The sequence below is a fragment of the Phoca vitulina genome, unplaced genomic scaffold (genome assembly GCF_004348235.1).
Source record: "Phoca vitulina isolate PV1807 unplaced genomic scaffold, GSC_HSeal_1.0 scaffold23, whole genome shotgun sequence".
NCBI lineage: Eukaryota > Metazoa > Chordata > Mammalia > Carnivora > Phocidae > Phoca > Phoca vitulina.
The window spans coordinates 19,947,642-19,965,625 of NW_022589726.1; the positions used below are offsets into that span (position 1 = coordinate 19,947,642).

A 17,984-nucleotide genomic window follows, 5' to 3' on the forward strand; every position below is an offset into this window, starting at 1 on the left:
AGCAGGCTCCCGCTGAGCACGGAGCCCGATGCGGGACTCGATCCCAGGACCCTGGGATCAGGACCTGAGCCGAAGGCAGACGCTCAACTGACTGAGCCACCCAGGCGCCCCTGGACTTGAACTTTTCAAGGCTCACTCTGATCCTTCCAAAATCGCTTTCTCTAAAATCCATTAGCTGTGTTTATAGTTACCTGGAAGTAGAAGGAAAAATCTGTATATGCAAATAGCTTAATTTTCCCTTCCCAGAGACATTAAAAAAATGAAGCCAAGCCAGCAAAGATATAAACCCTTTATTTCCATTCCTAAAATCTATGTGAATTTGATTGATTTCATATTTAAAATAGTCCCTTTGTAAAGTCATTATACTTTACAGAGAATATACTAAATTTATTAACATACACACAAACTATTGCCAAAAATGCTATTCTTTTTTTTTTTTAAGATTTTATTTATTTATTAGAGAGAGAGAGAGAGAGAGAATGAGCGGGGTGGAAGGGCAGAGGGAGAGGGAGAAGCAGATTCCCCACTGAGCAGGGAACCCCACGTGGGGCTCGATCCCAGGACCCTGGGATCACCACCTGAGCTGAAGGCAGACGCTTAACCAACTGAGCCATCCAGGCGCCCCTGAAAATGCTATTCTTAATCCCTCTGACTGACCAACCTAACACTTGTTTTCAAAGCACTTATGATTTTCAGAGGTTTCCGTGGTGACAAGGAACAAAGAAATCATCTTGGGACAGGAGTGGAAATTTGGTCAGAATAATCACCCAAATACGTGTCTACTTCTTTACAGACTCCCAGACTGCCTAGGTTTTAGGGGCTCTTAGAAAGCGTACCTAATTTTATCCAAGGTTTTCCTAATTACAGTGGGCCTTTTCCTTACCTACAGTTTAAGACATGCAGCAAAGTATCTGCTACGTAATAAGGAAAATGTATTCAAGAAACTTAGGTGCCTCAGCTGTTTTTCTGGCTATACGTCAAGTACACTCTTCATCTTAAGAGTTGAAGACTGGAATGCAGGAACGCAGACGTCGGTGGAACATGGGAGTAAAAACAACAATGCTGGGCAGAGCTAGCTGTGGCTTCCTAGTCCATTAATTTTGAAAACCAGCCCCGTTACTAGGAACAACAGATAGATTCAGATTTCTCTTTCAAAAAGACCTGGGCTATTTAGATTTGGATTTTCAACTAGTTGGTATTTCTTGGCTCAGTTTGTGAAGTATTAAGATCTTGTCACGTTCCCTTTTCAAGTCCTCTTTTGAGTGATTTCACTGCCTCTTACCACCAAGCTCTCAAAGGGGGTGAAAGGAAAATCTGCCAGGTAACAATATAAATTGGAAGGATTTTGAAGTTATCGCATAAACTGAAGTTTGGGGATAACGGTAAACTTCAATTATGAAAGCCCAGCATTTCCTTTTTTTTTTTTTTTAAAGAATTTTTATTTATTTATTTGACAGAGAGAGTGTAAGCAGGTGGAGTAGCAGATAGAGGGAGAGGGAGAAGCAGGCTCCCCGCTGAGCAAGGAGCCTGATGTGGGGCTTGATCCCAGGACCCTGGGATCATGATCTGAGCTGAAGGCAGTCACTTAACCAATTGAGCCCCCCAGGTGCCCCCCAGCATTTCCTTTTAAGGGAGAACCCTGTTTCGCTTTGGTTTGGTTTTGATCCTCTGGGAGACAACAGAAAATGGCTAAAGAAGTTGTAACATAAATTCTTAGGGATGAAATGCAACTTTACTTTAAAAAAAAAAAATGTTTCCTTTCTTCTAATTAGTATTTTAAGCGTAAAAGTGTAGCCTGAAGCCATGAGCCGTTCAGCTCTCTACTCCCCACTGGGGCTACTTCACAGCGTAGCCACAGATGTGGGGGCATATCAGCTTCCAGGACAGCGGCGCCTGGAAGTGCTGCAGCTTGAGCTCGGAGAAGGCTGCCTGCTCCAGCGCCTTCCAGCTCTCTCTGGTCAGGTGGCACCTGTCAAACAGCAGGTACCAGGAAGGATGCAGGATTTGTTGCCAGAAGTAATTCCAAGTTGAGCTCTCCGCTGCTACATGCTCCAGGAAGTAGAAAGCCCCTCCCTGAGAAAGAAAAAAAAAGAAAAAAAAATACCAGGATTTTAGTTTTGGAAGAACAGGTGTAGAAGATGATTGAAGCTTCGATTTCAGTGGCCCTAAAGGCTAACTTCATGAGAAGGCATGGATAAATCAGCACTTACTAATACGTCGTTTTGGCCAATAGTCTCACCTTCTATCAAATTTTATCCACAGCTGCCAATCTAATGCACTTAGCACGTATTTTCTGATCATAAAAGTAGTATGTCATGATAGTTAAAACTTGCAGCAGTTCCTGAATGCAAGGTACTATCCTTAATGCCTATCATCTATCAACTTGCTTAATCCTTATGATAAACTTATTTGGTAAGTATTATTCCTATTTTTACAGATGAGGAGAATGAGTCACACAGAAAATGAGCAACTTGCCCAAGGTCACACAGCCTATTAAATGTCAGATTAGGTTTGGTTTGACCCTGGACGGTCTAGCTCCAGAGGCTGGTAATACTGCCTCGCCCATATGTTGACCTTAGGAAATGTAGAAAAGTTTAAACAGAAAAACAAGCACTATTCTATCATCTCAAGATAACTACTGTTAAGATTTTGTGTGTACATCATATGAATATGTATCTTTTCCCTAAAACTAGGACTAGAATGTACCTTCTGTTTTATAATCTGCTTTATTTTATGTATTCGAATATTCTAAAACGTTTAAAAGCTCTTTACATAATATTTCACACCACTGAAGGTGTCATCTCTTAATCATTCTCATTGAAGTTATTTCCAATTTTTCATTATTATAAATACTATTACAGTGAATATCCTTATCCATACATCTTTGTGCCCATCTCTAATTATTTCCAAATAAATAACTTGCTAAAAAGTGGAACTGCTGAGGGGCGCCTGGGTGGCTCAGTTGTTAAGCGTCTGCCTTCGGCTCAGGTCATGATCCCAGGGTCCTGGGATCGAGCCCCGCGTCGGGCTCCCTGCTTGGCGGGAAGCCTGCTTCTCCCTCTCCCACTCCCCTGCTTGTGTTCCCTCTCTCGCTGTGTCTCCTCTGTCAAATAAATAAATAAAATCTAAAAAAAAAAAAAAAAAAAAGAACTACTGAGTCAAAAGCCTGTGCCGCCTTAAAGATTTTATTTATTTCTTATTTTTTAAAGATTTTTATTTGAGAGAGAGCACGAGAGGGGGGAGGGTCAGAGGGAGAAGCAGACTCCCCACTGAGCAGGGAGCCCAACAAGACGGGCAGGCCTGGATCCCAGGACCCTGGGATCATGACCTGAGCCAAAGGCAGATGCTTAACCGACTGAGCACCCAGGCGCCCAAGTCTGTGCCTTCTTAAAGCTGTTGGTACAGGTTGTCCAATTGCCCCTTGGAAGAGTCACTGCAAGTTTACATTCATACCAGCAATGGTGTGAGTGCCCATTTCCAAAAGACTCTCATCAATCCTTTTTCCTCTGTATCCTGCCAATTTGATGGGTGAAATGGTATTTCATTTTCAATAATATGCATATCTTTAATTTCTTAATATATATAACATTTTTTGCTAAGCCTTATTAGTGATTTGGACTTCTCTTCTGCTTTGTCTGTTGATGTCCTTTATCAGTTTTCTAATCGGGTGTTGGGTTTTTCTTACTGCTTAGTGAGAGCATTTAGTATACTACAAATGTTTCCCCCCAGTTTGTTGTTTACTTTTTTTTTTTTTTTAAGATTTTATTTTTAAGGAATCTCTATATCCAACATGGGGCTTGAACTCACAACCTTGAGATCAAAGGTCACATGCTCAGGATGCCTGGGTGGCTCAGTCTGTTAAGTGTCTGCCTTCGGCTCAGGTCATGATCCCGGGGTTCTGGGATCGAGCCCCATGTTGGGCTCCCTGCTCAGCTGGGAGTCTGCTTCTCCCTTGCCCCTCCTCTGCTAGTGCTTGCTCTCTCTCTCTCTCAAATAAGTAGATAAAATCTTAAAAAAAAAAAAGAAAAAAAGTCACATGCTCTACTGACTGAGCCAGGCAGGCACCCAAGTTGTTTGCCTTTTTTTTTTTTTTTAAAAGATTTTATTTATTTATTTGACAGACACAGCGAGAGAGGGAACACAAGCAGGGGGAGTGGGAGAGGGAGAAGCAGACTCCCACCTGAGCAGGGAGCCCGATGTGGGGCTCAATCCTAGGACTCTGGGATCATGATCTGAACTGAAGGCAGATGCTTAACGACTGAGCCACCCAGGTGCCCCGTTGTTTGCCTTTTAATTACAATTTTTTTTAACTTCTTCTTTTTAAAAACTTTTTTTTTTTTTTTAACCTCATCTGAACATTGTTCTTGGGCTCTGCTTTGCAAACCTGTGGGAGAGTCTGAATCCACACCCAGCACTGCCTGAGACTAAACAATCATGTCTTACACTTTTGTACCATTGTCACAAGGATGTAAATGCTATGATGAATTAAAATACTGAAGCATCTAAAAGCATTACTGAAGTCATGGTACCACTGTGTCGTTAGGGATTTTATTCAGTGGATGTGATGTGTTAATCACTGTCCTGTAGGAATTAGCAACTGCTGCTTTCATCTAGGGCAGTCCTATAAATGTGGGTGAAGTGTAGACACAGTAGAGGTTATACATTATCAGAAGGACTTTGGAAGTCTTCTCCCCTTCTACCTCTGTGGGGAGTAGAGGAAAGGGACCTCCAAATCCCCTCCAAAGCCCATGGTGATGGTCACACTCTTCTTAGCCTCCTCTGGCTACTCTAGTCTTGCCTGTCCCAGCCAGAGAGCTGAGAGGTGGTAGCTTCCCCAGTTCTATGGCTAGGTATAAGGCCTGTGTTTGGGAATGGAAAACCTGGAATTTCCTGAGTGGGTTAAAAAAAAAATTTCCATAGATGAGAACAGGAGGAGGCCCAGGCCTGGGGAGGCCGATGTTGCCCTTGGGGTAACACAGGTTAAGCTAGAGAAGCCTGTCACCCGTTTAGGTGACTGTTGAATACAGAGATGGAGATGTAGGTTTAGGGTTAGAGAAAGATCTGGGCTAGATATTTACATTTGGAAAATATCCGTGTATGCATGGTAGTTGAAAACTTTGGTGGGGGCGGGGGGGCTGTCCATGAGATTGTCTTGGGGCTGTATTTAAGTGAAATGAGAGCCAAAAAAGAAACTCCAGTGTTTAGAGATGGGCAGAGGAAGAACAGCCAGCAAAAGTGGTAGAAATGTTGTAGTCAGAGAGATAAAAAGGCCCTAATGACAAGCTCTGTGATGCAGCAGTAAGAATATTTGCATTAGGGATGCCTGGGTGGCTCAGAAGGTTAAGCGTCTGCCTTCAGCTCAGGTCATGATCCCCAGGTTCTGGGATCGAGTCCCCGCTGAGCAGGGAGCCTGCTTTTCCTTCTGCCTCTGCCTCTCTCTCTCTCTGTCTCTAATGAATAAATAAATAAAATCTTTTTTTTAATAAAGATTTTATTTATTTATTTATTTGACACAGAGAGAGACACGGCGAGAGAGGGAACACAAGCAGGGGGAGTGGGAGAGGGAGAAGCAGGCTTCCCGCGGAGCAGGGCGCCTGATGTGGGGCTCGATCCCAGGACCCTGGGACCATGACCTGAGCCGAAGGCAGATGCTTAACGACTGAGCCACCCAGGCACCCCTAAATAAATAAAATCTTAAAAAAAAAAATATTTGCATTAAAGAAAGTCAGACCTACTATCTATGTAACTTTGGGTAAGTTTCTTAACCTCTGTTTCCTTAACACACCATGAAGACAGTATCTGCTATAAAGGACTATTGTGAGGGTTAAATGACACTGTAATAAAGCTCCTGGTTATATTTAGCAGAGAGTGGGTGCTTCACAGGAGCTAAGGAAGACTACCAAGAATGCGATCTCATTAAGAGTGCTAGAAAATGCAGGTAATCATTAACTTGCTTTGTAGGGGTAACACTGTAAGCAAAACACTTACTAGCCTTGCCCATTTACTGCCCAGTCTTAGGACACAAGAACCCAGCATTTGGAAATAAGAATCAGAACATTTCAGGACACCTGGGTGGCTCAGTTGGTTAAGCATCTGACTCTTGATTTCAGCTCAGGTCATGATCTCAAGTTCGTGGGATCCAGCCGCATGTCCATCTCCATGCTCAGCATGGAGTCCGCTTGAGATTCTCTCTCTCCCTCTGCCCCTCCCCCGTGTGCTTGCTCCCAAAAATAGGTGGATAAATCTTAAAAAAAAAAGTTTCTTTGGATGCCTGGGTGGCTCAGTCATTGAGCGTCTGCCTTCAGCTCAGGTCATGATCCCAGGGTCCTAGGATTGAGCCCCAAATCAGGCTCCTTGCTGAGTGAGGAGCCTGCTTCTCCCTCTCCCTCTGCTGTTCCCTCTGCTTGTGCTGTCTCTCTGACAAATAAATAAAAATGTTTTAAAAAGTTTCTTGTCTATCATTCCCATTAACATATACACATATGTATATGTATGTGTGTGTGTGTATGTATGTAAGCCTTTGCACAGTGGGCTTATACTCTACATAATAGTCTATGCTTTGATTGCTTTTTTTCATTTAACATTATCTCTTGGGGATTTTTTCATATTAACATAACTCTTCCTTGTTCTTTTTAACAGATGCACAGAATTCTTTTATACTATGTGACAGACAATTTACTTGAACAGCCTATTTTTTTTTTTTTTAAGATTTTATTTATTTGTCAGAGAGAGAGAGCGTGCAAGCACAAGCAGGGGGAGCTGCAGGCAGAGGGAGAAGCAGGCTCCTTGCTGAGCAGGGAGCCTGATGTAGGACTCGATCCCAGGACCCTGGGATCATGACCTGAGCCGAAGGCAGAGGCTTAACGGACTGAGCCACCCAGGCATCCTGAACAGCCTCCTATTGATGAACATTTAGGATAATTCCAATTTATGCTATTACAAATACTCCAATGAAAGTCTTTGCATATAGACAAGTTTTTGCATATTTGTGCAGTATAGCTATAGGATAAATTACTACTGGATAAAAGACTATGTGCACTTTAAGTTTTGAATATTATCAAATTACCCTCCAAAGAGGGCACTTCCTCCAATGTTATGGGGGTTTCCTGCCTCCCAAACAAATCCCAATACCATACTGACCTTAAAAGCCTCTGACAGTATAATAGGTAAAAATGGTATCTTGCTTTAGTTTCTTTGTGTGTAAGGTTGAGCATTTTCATCATATAATTGCCTTTTTTTTTAAGAGGGGGGAGGGAGGAAGTGGGGGAGGGGCAGAGAGAGAGGGAGGGAGAGAATCCCAAGCAGGCTCCATACGCAGCTCCAGCCCGAGGCAGGGCTTGATCCCACTACCCTGAGATTAGGACCCCAACAGAAATCAAGAGTCCCACCCTTAACCCACTGAGCCACCCAGGTGCCCCTGTAATTGGTTATCTTTATTTATATTTTACTGTTCTTGCTCTTTGCCTATTTTTCTCTTGTGTTTTTCTTATTTTTAAAAAATCCTATTGATCTCTTTTGATTTGTAATGTCTCTTAAAATGAAAGAAATTAATCTTTTTGTCTATCATCCCTGGCAAATACTACTATGTTTTGGTACTTTGTTTATAGTACTTTTTTTATTCTCTGTGGAAGTTTTTAAATTTTATGTATTCAGAATCAGTCTTTCCCTTTATAGCTTTTTTTTTTTTTTTTTTTAAAGTTTTTTTTTTTTTGACAGAGACCCAGCGAGAGAGGGAACACAAGCAGGGGGAGTGGGAGAGGGAGAAGCAAGCTTCCCACTGAACAGGGAGCCTGATGTGGGGCTCGATCCCAGGACCCTGGGATCATGACCTGAGCCGAAGGCAGACACTTAACGACTGAGCCACCCAGGCGCCCAATTATAGCTTCTTTCTGACTCTAAGATTTTTAAAAATTCAACAGTGCCTTCTCTAGTAGTTTTACTTTTTATGTTTGAATGTTTGAGACACCTGAAATTGACAGAACTGCCCTTGGTGACAGTGGTTACCACTAACTCGCCCTCCTCACAACCCCTCACTCACCGGCCTCAGCACTCTGCGCACCTCCTGGAGGATGCGCTCCTGGCTCTCCACGGAGCACAGCACCAGGGTGCAGACCACCACGTCCATGGAGCCATCGGCCACCTGAGGCATGTTCTCCCCCGCAGCCACCACGAAGCGCTCGAACTGCAGGTGTCGGTTTTCCGCCATGCTCTTGATCAAGAACTTGTCAAAGTTGGGGTTGGGGTCACTGCAAGTCACGCTGCATCCGGGTGGGTAGAACTTGAAGTTGGCCCCGGTGCCGCAGCCTATCTCCAGCAGGGAGAGTTTCCCGGAGGGGCCCACGAAGTCCTGCAGGTTGCTGAAGAGCTCCCGCTTCTTGCTTGCCATCTGCTGGTTGTACATCACGGAGCACCTCAGCATGAAGTAGGGGAACCATTTTTTGCATATCTGGTTCCACAAGCCCAGAAAGTTCAGCAGGAACATGGGAAATGCCAGGATGCAGACGAACAGCCTGAGGATAGAGACGGTAAGCGCCATCATTCAGAAGAGAAAGATAGACCAGTTAGCCCTGGACTCCTTTATTCCAGGAGGTGGAGTTCTGGCCACACTCCAGAGCCAATCAGCTGCAGAGGAGAGAACTGGCTGGGAGAGAAATGCAGCTGAAGTCAAATCATGGGCCATTTTGCCTCATTTATAGGCGTTTGGCAAAAGATTCGGCTTAGTTTTCACGAAGCAATGGGAGAAGGTTCCCGGCTTCCCTTAGAAGGAAAGTTGATTACAGTCCCTTATTCCACAGCAGTTCCAGCTTCTCCTTCTCTGGGTTTGTTTGGGAACTACTGTGAGTTTCCAGCTGGAGTTTTATATGCACGGCGCACTTCCACCCTCTCCAGATCCTCCATAGATTTCTGCAAAGAAAACAGTCTGTGGTCGGAGCCTGCTAAAACCGTACCACAAGCCTGCTGCCAAGTGTCCCCTTCCTGCTTACCCTTTGGTCCCTCTCCTTCCCCGACGCCGTTTTTTAAAAGAGGAAGTGAATAGACACGCTTGCCTGGCCACAGTCAGTAAGAATTTAACCCTTTCACATTCTGGGCTGAGGCTCTCGGACTTCCCTAACTCAACCGGGTTATTTTTGAGTCACCGTTTTGGCCAGCCTGTTTTTTAAAGGGCAAGTTTCAACTTCAAATTGTGCGGGACTGCTACATTACTCAGCTAATTCAGATAAAAATCGTCCCCAGAATATTCATCTTTGGGAACATAAAAACCTAAAGTACACAAAAAATAGTTTCAAGCATTCATCTGTTTTTAACAAAAAAGCCTTGGCTTTAGGGTGGGTCAGGGAACACAGAAATTTAAAAAAATAATAGTAACATTCGCTTTTTTCTTTTTCTTTTTAAGGGATTTTATTTATTTATTTAGAGAGCACGAGCAGGGGGAGGGGCAGAGGGAGAGAAAATCTCAAGCAGACTCCCTGGAGTGGGGAGCCCTGGGCTGGGCTGGATCCCACAACCCTGAGGTCATGACCTGAGCTGAAATCAAGTCAGACCCTCAGCCACTAAGCCCCCCAGGTGGCCCTGGTAACATTTTCTTTTTTAAACTGGGTCATGGATACGGGAGTGTTCTGTTGTTTCATTATTGTTATATCCTATACATATGTTATAAATATTATATCTCTTCCATTTTTAACAGCTTTTTTGAGGGGGAATTGACCTACAATAAACTGCATATTTAAAGTGTACAGTCTGGGGGTGCCTGGGTGGCTCAGATGGTTGGGCGTCTGTCTTCGGCTGGGGTCACGATCCCAGGGTCTTGGGATCGAGCCCTACTTCAGGGTCCCTGCTTCGCGAGGAGCCTGCTTCTCTCTCTCCCTCTATTGTTTCCCCTGCTTGTGCTCTCTCACTCTGTCAAATAAATAAATAAAATCTTAAAAAAAAATAAAGTGTACAGTCTGATAAATTTTGACATATGTACGTACCTGTGATGCCATCATTTCAGTCAAGGTAATGAACATATCCATCACTCCCAAAAGTTTCCCCTTGCCACTTTTTAATCCTTTCCTCCTGCCCTCCCCAACCCAAGGCAAGTACTGATCTGTTTTCTGTCACTAGAGATTGATACGCATTTCCTAGAATTTTAAGTAAATGGAATCAGGCATTATGTGCTATTTTTGTCTGACTTCTTTCACTCAGCATAATTATTTTGAAGGTCAGCAACATTGTTGCATGAATCCATTGATTTTATTATTAAGTAGCATTCCATTGTATGGATGGATAACAGTTTATCCATTCACCTGTTGTTGGACATTTGGGTGGTTTCTTTGTTTTTTGGCTGTTACAGATTGAGCTAATGTGAACATCAGTGTACAGGTCTTTGTGTGGACATGGGCTTTCATTTCTCTTGGATAAATTCTTATGAATAGAATGTATGGGTTACATGGTAGGCAAATATTTAACTTTTTAAGAAACTGCCAAACTGTTTTCTAAAGCAGGTATACCATTTTATATTCCCACTGTAAGTGTAGGAGAGATTTAGCTGCTTCACATCCTCACCAATACTTGGTATGGTTGTCTTTGTAAATTTTAGCCATTTTAAAAGGTATGTAGTGGTCTCTCATTGTACTTTTAATTTGCATTTCCCTGATGATTAATGATGTTGAGCATCTTTTAATGGGCTTATTTGCCATTTGTGTGTATTATTTGGTAAGGTGTCTGTTCAAATATTTTGACCATTTTTAAATTGGGTTGTTTTCTTATTGAAGATTCTTTGTATATTCTCAGTATAAGTCATTTATCAAATGTTTGGTTTTTTTCCTAGTCTGTGGCTTGTCTTTTTATTCTCTTAGCAGTGTCCCCATCTTGTCCCCTCTCCTCTGCTCTCCTTGCCTCTGGCAACCACCAATCCGTTCATCTATGAATTTGTTGTTTTTTTCTTTTTTGTGGGTTGTTTTTTTTTTCTTTCTTTCTCTCTCTTTTTTTTTTTTTTTTTTTGGTTACACATGTAAGTGAAAACGTACGGTATTTGTCTTTCTCTGACTTATTTCACCTAGAATAATGCCACTAAGAGGTGCCTGGGTGGCTCGGTTAGTTGAGCATCCGTCTGACTCTTGGTTTCAGCTCAGGTCATGATGTTGGGGTCATGGGATCAAACCACCCGAGTCGGGCTCTGCTCTCAGCGGGGCATCTGCTGGGATTCTCTCTCTCATCTCCATCTGCCCCTCTCCCACTCTCTCTCTCTTTCTCTGTAAAATAAATAAATAAGTCTTTAAAAATCAACCAATCGATCTAAAAAAAAAAAAATGCCATCAAGGTCCATCCATGTTGTCATTTTCTTAGCTGTGCCTTTTATTTTGATAAAGTCCAATTTGTACATTTTCTTCTTATGGCCCATGATTTTTTTCCCCTAAAAACCATTGCCTCTTCTATGGTTGTAAAGAGTTTCTCTTATATTTTCTCTCTACATGTTTTATAGTTTTAGATTTTATATTTAGGTTAGGTCTATGATTCAATTAAAGATTTTTTTTTCTTTTTTAAATATGGTATATGAGGTAAAGGACAAAGTTAATTCTTTTCTAGTTTTATTGAGATATAATTGACAGAAAGCACTTTATAAGCGTAGGGTATATAGCATAAATGTTAATATTTTTTCCGTATGAATATGTAGTTACTACAGCGTAATTTGTCAAAAGGACTATTCTTTCCTCAATTAAATTATCTTGGCAACTTTGTTGAAAATCAATTGCTCATATACGTGTGGGTCTATTTCTGGGAATTCTATTCTGCTTTATTTTCTGTATATCCATCCATATGCCAGGACCATACTGTTTTGATTACTGTGGCTTTATAGAAAATCTTGAAATCAGGTAGTTTAAGTTCTCTTATTTTGTTCTTTCTCAAAATTGTTTTGACTATTCTAGGTAGTTTGCATTTTAAAATAAAATTTAGAAATTTTAAAATTATATGAATATATATATTGTATATTTTTAATTGCAAATTTAATTTCTTTAGTAAATATAGGAATATTAAGATTTTCTAGGTCTTCTTGTGTCTGTTTTGGTAATCTGTCTTTCAGAAGTTTGCCACCTAACAAGTCTAAGTTGTTGAATATATTGGTATAGAGTTGTTCACAATATTCTCTTCTAATCCTTTTAATATCTGTAGGATCTATAGAAATGCTTTCTTTTCCATACTGATACTGATATTTTGTGTCTTTTTTTGTCAATTTAGCTAGAGGTTTTTGTTTTTTCAAATTTTTACTTAAATTCTAGTTAGTTAACATACAGTGTAATATTGGTTTCAGGAGTAGAATTTAGTGATTCATCACTTACATATGACACCTGGTGCTCATCATAACAAGTGCCCTCCTTAATCCCCATCACCCATTTAGCACATCCCCTGCACACCTCCCTTCCAGCAACCCTTGGTTTGTTCCCTATAGTTAAGAGTCTTTTATGGTTTGCCTCTGTCTTTTTTTTCCTTCCCCTATATTCATCTGTTTTGTTTCCTAAATTCCACATATGAGTGAAATCATATGGTATTTGTCTTTCTCTGACTGACTTATTTTGTTTAGTATAATACACTCTAGCTCCATCCACGTTGTAGCAAATGGAAAGATTTCATTCTTTTTGACTGCTGAATATTCCATTGTATATATAGACCCATCTTCTTTATCCATTCATCAGTCGGTGGACATTTGGGCTCTTTCTATAATTTGGCTATTATTGATGGGGCTTCTATAAACATAATGGTTCATGTGCCCCTTCGAATCACTATGTTTGTATCCTTTGGGTAAATACCTAGTAGTGTAATTGTTGGGTTGTAGGGTAGTTCTATTTTTAACTTTTTGAGGAACCTCCATATGATTTTCCAGAGTGGCTGCACCAGTTTGCATTCCCACCAACATTGGAGAGGGTTCCCCTTTCTCTACATCCTCACCAACATCTGTTGTTTCCTGTGTTGTTAATTTGAGTCATTCTGGCAGGTGTGAGGTGGTATCTCATTGTGGTTTTGATTTGTATTTCCCTGATGATGAGTGATGTTGAGATCTTTTCATGTGTCTGTTGGCCATCTGGATGTCTTCTTTGGAAAAATGTCTATTCATATCTTCTGTCTGTTTCTCAACTGGATTAATTGTGTTTTTTGGGGTGTTGAGTATGATAAGTTCTTTATAGATTTTGAATACTAGCCCTTTATCAGATATGTCATTTGCAAATATCTTCTCCCATTCCATAGGATGCCTTTTAGTTTTGTTGATTGTTTTCTTTGCTGTGCAGAAGCTTTTTATCTTGATGAAGTCCCAGTAGTTCATTTTTGCTTTAGTTTCCCTTGCCTCTGGAGACTTAGCTAGTAAGAAGTTGTTATAGCCGAGGTCAAAGAGGTTGCTGCCTGCATTCTCCTCTAGGATTTTGATGGTTTCCAGTCTCACATTGAGGTCTTTCATCCATTTTGAATTTATTTTTGTGTATGGTGTAAGAAAGTGGTCCAGTTTCATTCTTCCCCATATTGCTGTCCAATTTTCCCAACACTATTTGTTGAAGAGACTGTCTTATTTACATTGGATATTCTTTCCTGCTTTGTAGAAGAGCTTTTTGCTTTATTTTGTTTTGTTTTTTGAATGGGAAGGAGAGAGTGGGGGAGGGGGTGGTGGAGAGAGGCAGAGGGAGAGGGAGAGCGAGTCTTAAGCAGGTTCCAAGCCTGGTGTGGGGCTCAGTCTCATGACCCTGAGATCATTACCTGAACCGAAATCCAGAGTCAGACACTTAACCCAGTGAGCCACCCAGGTGCCCTGGTTTGTTTGTTCGTTTGTTTGTTTTTAATTGAAGGACAGTTGACAAACATAATACAATATTATATTACTTTCAGGTGTACAGTGTAGTCATTCAATATTTATATGCATTACAAAATGCTCACCACCGTAAAAGTTGTTACCTTCTGTCACCATTCAAAGTTATTACAATAATGGAGATGCCTGGCTGGCTCAGTTGGTAGAACATGTGACTCTTGATCTCAGAGTCGTGAGTTCAAGCCCCACGTTGAGTGTAGAGATTACTTTAAAGAAAAAGTAATGTAAAACTTGGACTAACTTGAGGGTCGGGGAAAGATGGCGGAGGAGTAGGGGACCCTATTTCAACTGGTCCCCGGAATTGAGCTGGATATCTACCAGACCACTCTGAGCACCCACGAAACCAGCCTGAGATGTAAGAAGATCTGGATCTCTACAAACAGAATATCGCAGGCGGTTGGTTTTGAGGTACGAAGCGGAGAGCTGTGATTCTGCGGGCAGATATCGGAGGATAAACAGCAGCGGGAGGGTGCCTGGATGTGGGGATCCTACACCGCCGGTGAGTGACAGCCTCGCGCGCTGTGGACGGGGCGCAGACTCACAGACCGGTAGCGGCAGGGAAAGGACTTTAGGGCAGCCCCCGGGGTGGAAACCCGGAGCGTGGGGTCGCCCCTGCGAACTGCAGCCCCGGGACGGAAACCTTGAGCGATGGTCGCGCGCCCGCGAACTGGGAGCGGCTGGCGGTTTTAGAAGCACAAAGGGCAGAGAGGTGCCCCGACCTGGAGGCAGGACTGGGAGCGCTGCGGAGGGGCGCATAACCCAGGACGCTGCAGTTTATAGCAGCACAGACAGAAGCGGAGACAGTGTGGCCTAGAGAGTTCACTGAACAACAGACTGCGATCTCTCTGCTCTGAGGCAGAGGGTTGGAAACGGTCTCTTCTGCTCTGACTCACGGAAGAAACGCGGAAAGCCGCCAGGGAAAGCCGCCAGAGAACAAAAGCCCCAAAGACGGATTCCCACTGAGCCCATCCCCCGCCACAGGGGGGCAGGGCAGAAGACAGGCTGGGAAAACAAGAGGCCAGCAACCCTAAGGTCCCAAGAAAACAGGTGCATCTTGCTTGGGTTCTGGTCAATAATTTGGACTCTATACATTCCCTCAAACACCCATCAATAGAATGACTAGGAGGAGGAGCCCCCAAAATAGAAAAGACTCAGAGATTATGGCTTATGCTGCAGATTTACAAATGGATGCAGATATAACCAAGATGTCGGAGATGGAATTCAGGCTAGCAATTGTGAAGACAATGGCTAGAATGGAGAAATCAATTAATGGCAACATAGAGTCTCTAAGGGCAGAAATAAAAGGTGAATTGGCAGAACTTAAAAATGCTATCAATGAGATCCAATCCAATCTAGATAATCTAACAGCTAGGGTAACTGAGGCAGAAGAGAGAATAAGCGACCTGGAAGACAATATAATAGATAAAAAGGGAAAAGAGGAGGCCAGGGAAAAACAACTCAGAATCCATGAAAATAGAATCTGAGAAATAAGTGACATCATGAAGCGTTCCAATGTCAGAATAATTGGAATCCCGGAGGGAGTTGAGAGAGAGAGAGGACTAGAAGATGTATTTGAGCAAATCATAGCTGAGAACTTCCCTAATCTGGGGAATGAAACAAACATTCGAGTCCTAGAGGCAGAGAGGACCCCTCCTAAGATCAAGGAAAACAGGCCAACACCCCGGCATGTAATCGTAAAACTTGCAAATCTTAGCACCAAGGAAACCATCTTAAGGGCAGTTAGGGGGAAGAGATTCCTTACGTACAGAGGGAGGAACATCAGAATAACGTCAGACCTATCCACAGAGACCTGGCAAGCCAGAAAGGCCTGGCAAGACATATTCAGGGTACTAAATGAGAAGAACATGCAGCCAAGAATACTTTCTCCAGCAAGGCTTTCATTTAGAATGGATGGAGAGATGCAGAGTTTCCACAACCGGCAGAAACTGAAAGAATATGTGACCACTAAGCCGGCCCTGCAAGAAATATTAAGGGGGGTTCTATAAAAGGAGAAAGACCCCAAGAGTGATCTACAACAGAAATTTACAGGGACAATCTATAAAAACAACACCTTCACAGGCAACATGATGACAATTAATTCATATCTTTCAATAATCACTCTCAACGTGAATGGCCTAAACGCTCCCATAAAACGGCACAGGGTTGCAGATTGGATAAAAAGACAGGACCCATCCATATGCTGTCTACAAGAGACTCATTTTGAACCTAAAGATACATCCAGACTGAAAGTGAAGGGATGGAGATCCATCTTCCATGCCAGCGGACCTCAAAAGAAAGCTGGGGTAGCAATTCTTATATCAGACAAATTAGATTTTAAACTAAAGTCTGTAATAAGAGACACAGAAGGACACTATACCATTCTTAAAGGGTCTATCCAACAAGAAGATCTAACAATTGTAAATATCTATGCCCCCAACATGGGAGCAGCCATCTACATAAGCCAACTGTTAACCAAAATAAAGAGTCATATTGATAACAATACGTTAATTGTAGGAGACCTCAATACTCCACTCTCAGCAATGGACAGATTATCTAAGCAGAAAATCAACAAGGAAACAAGAGCTTTGAATGATACATTGGACCAGATGGACCTCATAGATATTTATAGAACATTCCACCCTAAAACAACAGAATACTCAGTCTTCTTGAGTGCACATGGAACTTTCTCCAGAATAGACCATATACTGGGTCACAAATCAGGTCTCAACCGATACCAAAAGATTGAGATTATTCCCTGCATATTCTCAGACCACAATGCTCTAAAACTGGAACTCAATCACAAGAAAAAATTTGGCAGAAATTCAGACACTTGGAAGCTAAAGACCACTCTGCTCAAGAATGTTTGGGTCAACCAAGAAATCAAAGAACTTAAACAATTCATGGAAATCAATGAGAACGAAAACACATCGGTCCAAAACCTATGGGATACTGCAAAGGCGGTCCTAAGGGGGAAATACATAGCCATCCAAGCCTCACTCAAAAAAATAGAAAAATCCTGAATTCACCAACTAACTCTACACCTTAAAGAACTAGAGAAAAAGCAACAAACGACGCCTAAGCCACGCATTAGAAGAGAAATAATTAAAATTAGAGCAGAAATCAGTGAATTAGAAACCAGAAACACAGTAGATCAGATCAACGAAACTAGAAGTTGATTCTTTGAAAGAATTAATAAGATCGATAAACCACTGGCCAGACTTATCCAAAAGAAAAGAGAAAGGACCCAATTTAATAAAATTATGAATGAAAGGGGAGAGATCACGACTAACACCAAGGAAATAGAAACAATTATTAGAAGTTATTATCAACAACTATATGCCAATAAACTGAGCAATCTGGATGAAATGGAGGCCTTCCTGGAAACCTATAAGCTGCCAAGACTGAAACAGGAAGAAATTGACAACCTGAATAGGCCAATAACCAGTAACGAGATTGAAGCAGTGATCAAAAACCTCCCAAAAAACAAGAGTCCAGGGCCTGATGGATTCCCTGGGGAATTCTACCAAACATTCAAAGAAGAAATAACACCTATTCTACTGAAGCTGTTTCAAAAAATAGAAACAGAAGGAAAACTTCCAAACTCATTCTATGAGGCCAGCATTACCTTAATCCCCAAACCAGGCAAAGACCCCATCAAAAAGGAGCATTTCAGACCGATATCCCTGATGAATATGGATTCCAAAATCCTCAACAAAATCCTAGCTAATAGGGTCCAACAATACATTAAAAGGATCATCCACCACGACCAAGTGGGATTTATCCCCGGGATGCAAGGGTGGTTCAACATTCGCAAATCAATCAATGTGATAGAACACATTAATAAGAGGAGGGAGAAAACCATATGGTCCTCTCAATTGATGCAGAAAAAGCATTTGACAAAATACAACATCCTTTCCTGATTAAAACTCTCCAGAGTATAGGGATAGAGGGAACATTCCTCAAGTTCATAAAATCCATCTATGAAAAACCCACAGCGAATATCATCCTCAATGGGGAAAAGCTGAGAGCCTTTCCCTTAAGATCAGGAACACGACAAGGATGCCCACTCTCGCCACTATTGTTCACCATAGTACTAGAAGTCCTAGCAACAGCAATCAGACGACAAAAAGAAATAAAAGGTATTCAAATT

The 17,984-nt window shown here is 41.9% G+C and overlaps 1 protein-coding gene across 1 annotated transcript; it reads right to left on the reverse strand.

Moving 5' to 3' along the window:
• Positions 1 to 1,543: 1,543 nt before the first annotated feature.
• METTL7A (methyltransferase like 7A) lies at positions 1,544 to 9,006 on the reverse strand. The gene is made up of 2 exons (XM_032420368.1): positions 8,039 to 9,006; positions 1,544 to 2,073 (listed from the first exon to the last, which is right to left on the reverse strand). Exons 1-2 carry the CDS (start codon positions 8,537 to 8,539, stop codon positions 1,837 to 1,839), a joined length of 738 nt encoding a protein of 245 aa, XP_032276259.1. The 5' UTR covers positions 8,540 to 9,006; the 3' UTR covers positions 1,544 to 1,836.
• Between the last annotated feature and the right edge of the window lie 8,978 nt (positions 9,007 to 17,984).

Bases quoted from the DNA above. Each gene is read 5' to 3' on its own strand.
- METTL7A (XM_032420368.1), bottom strand. From the start codon at position 8,539: ATGATGGCGCTTACCGTCTCTATCCTCAGGCTGTTCGTCTGCATCCTG. The intron at 2,074-8,038 runs GTGAGTGAGGGG...TTTCTTTCTCAG, and splicing joins TGCGCAGAGTGCTGAGGCCG to GGAGGGGCTTTCTACTTCCT.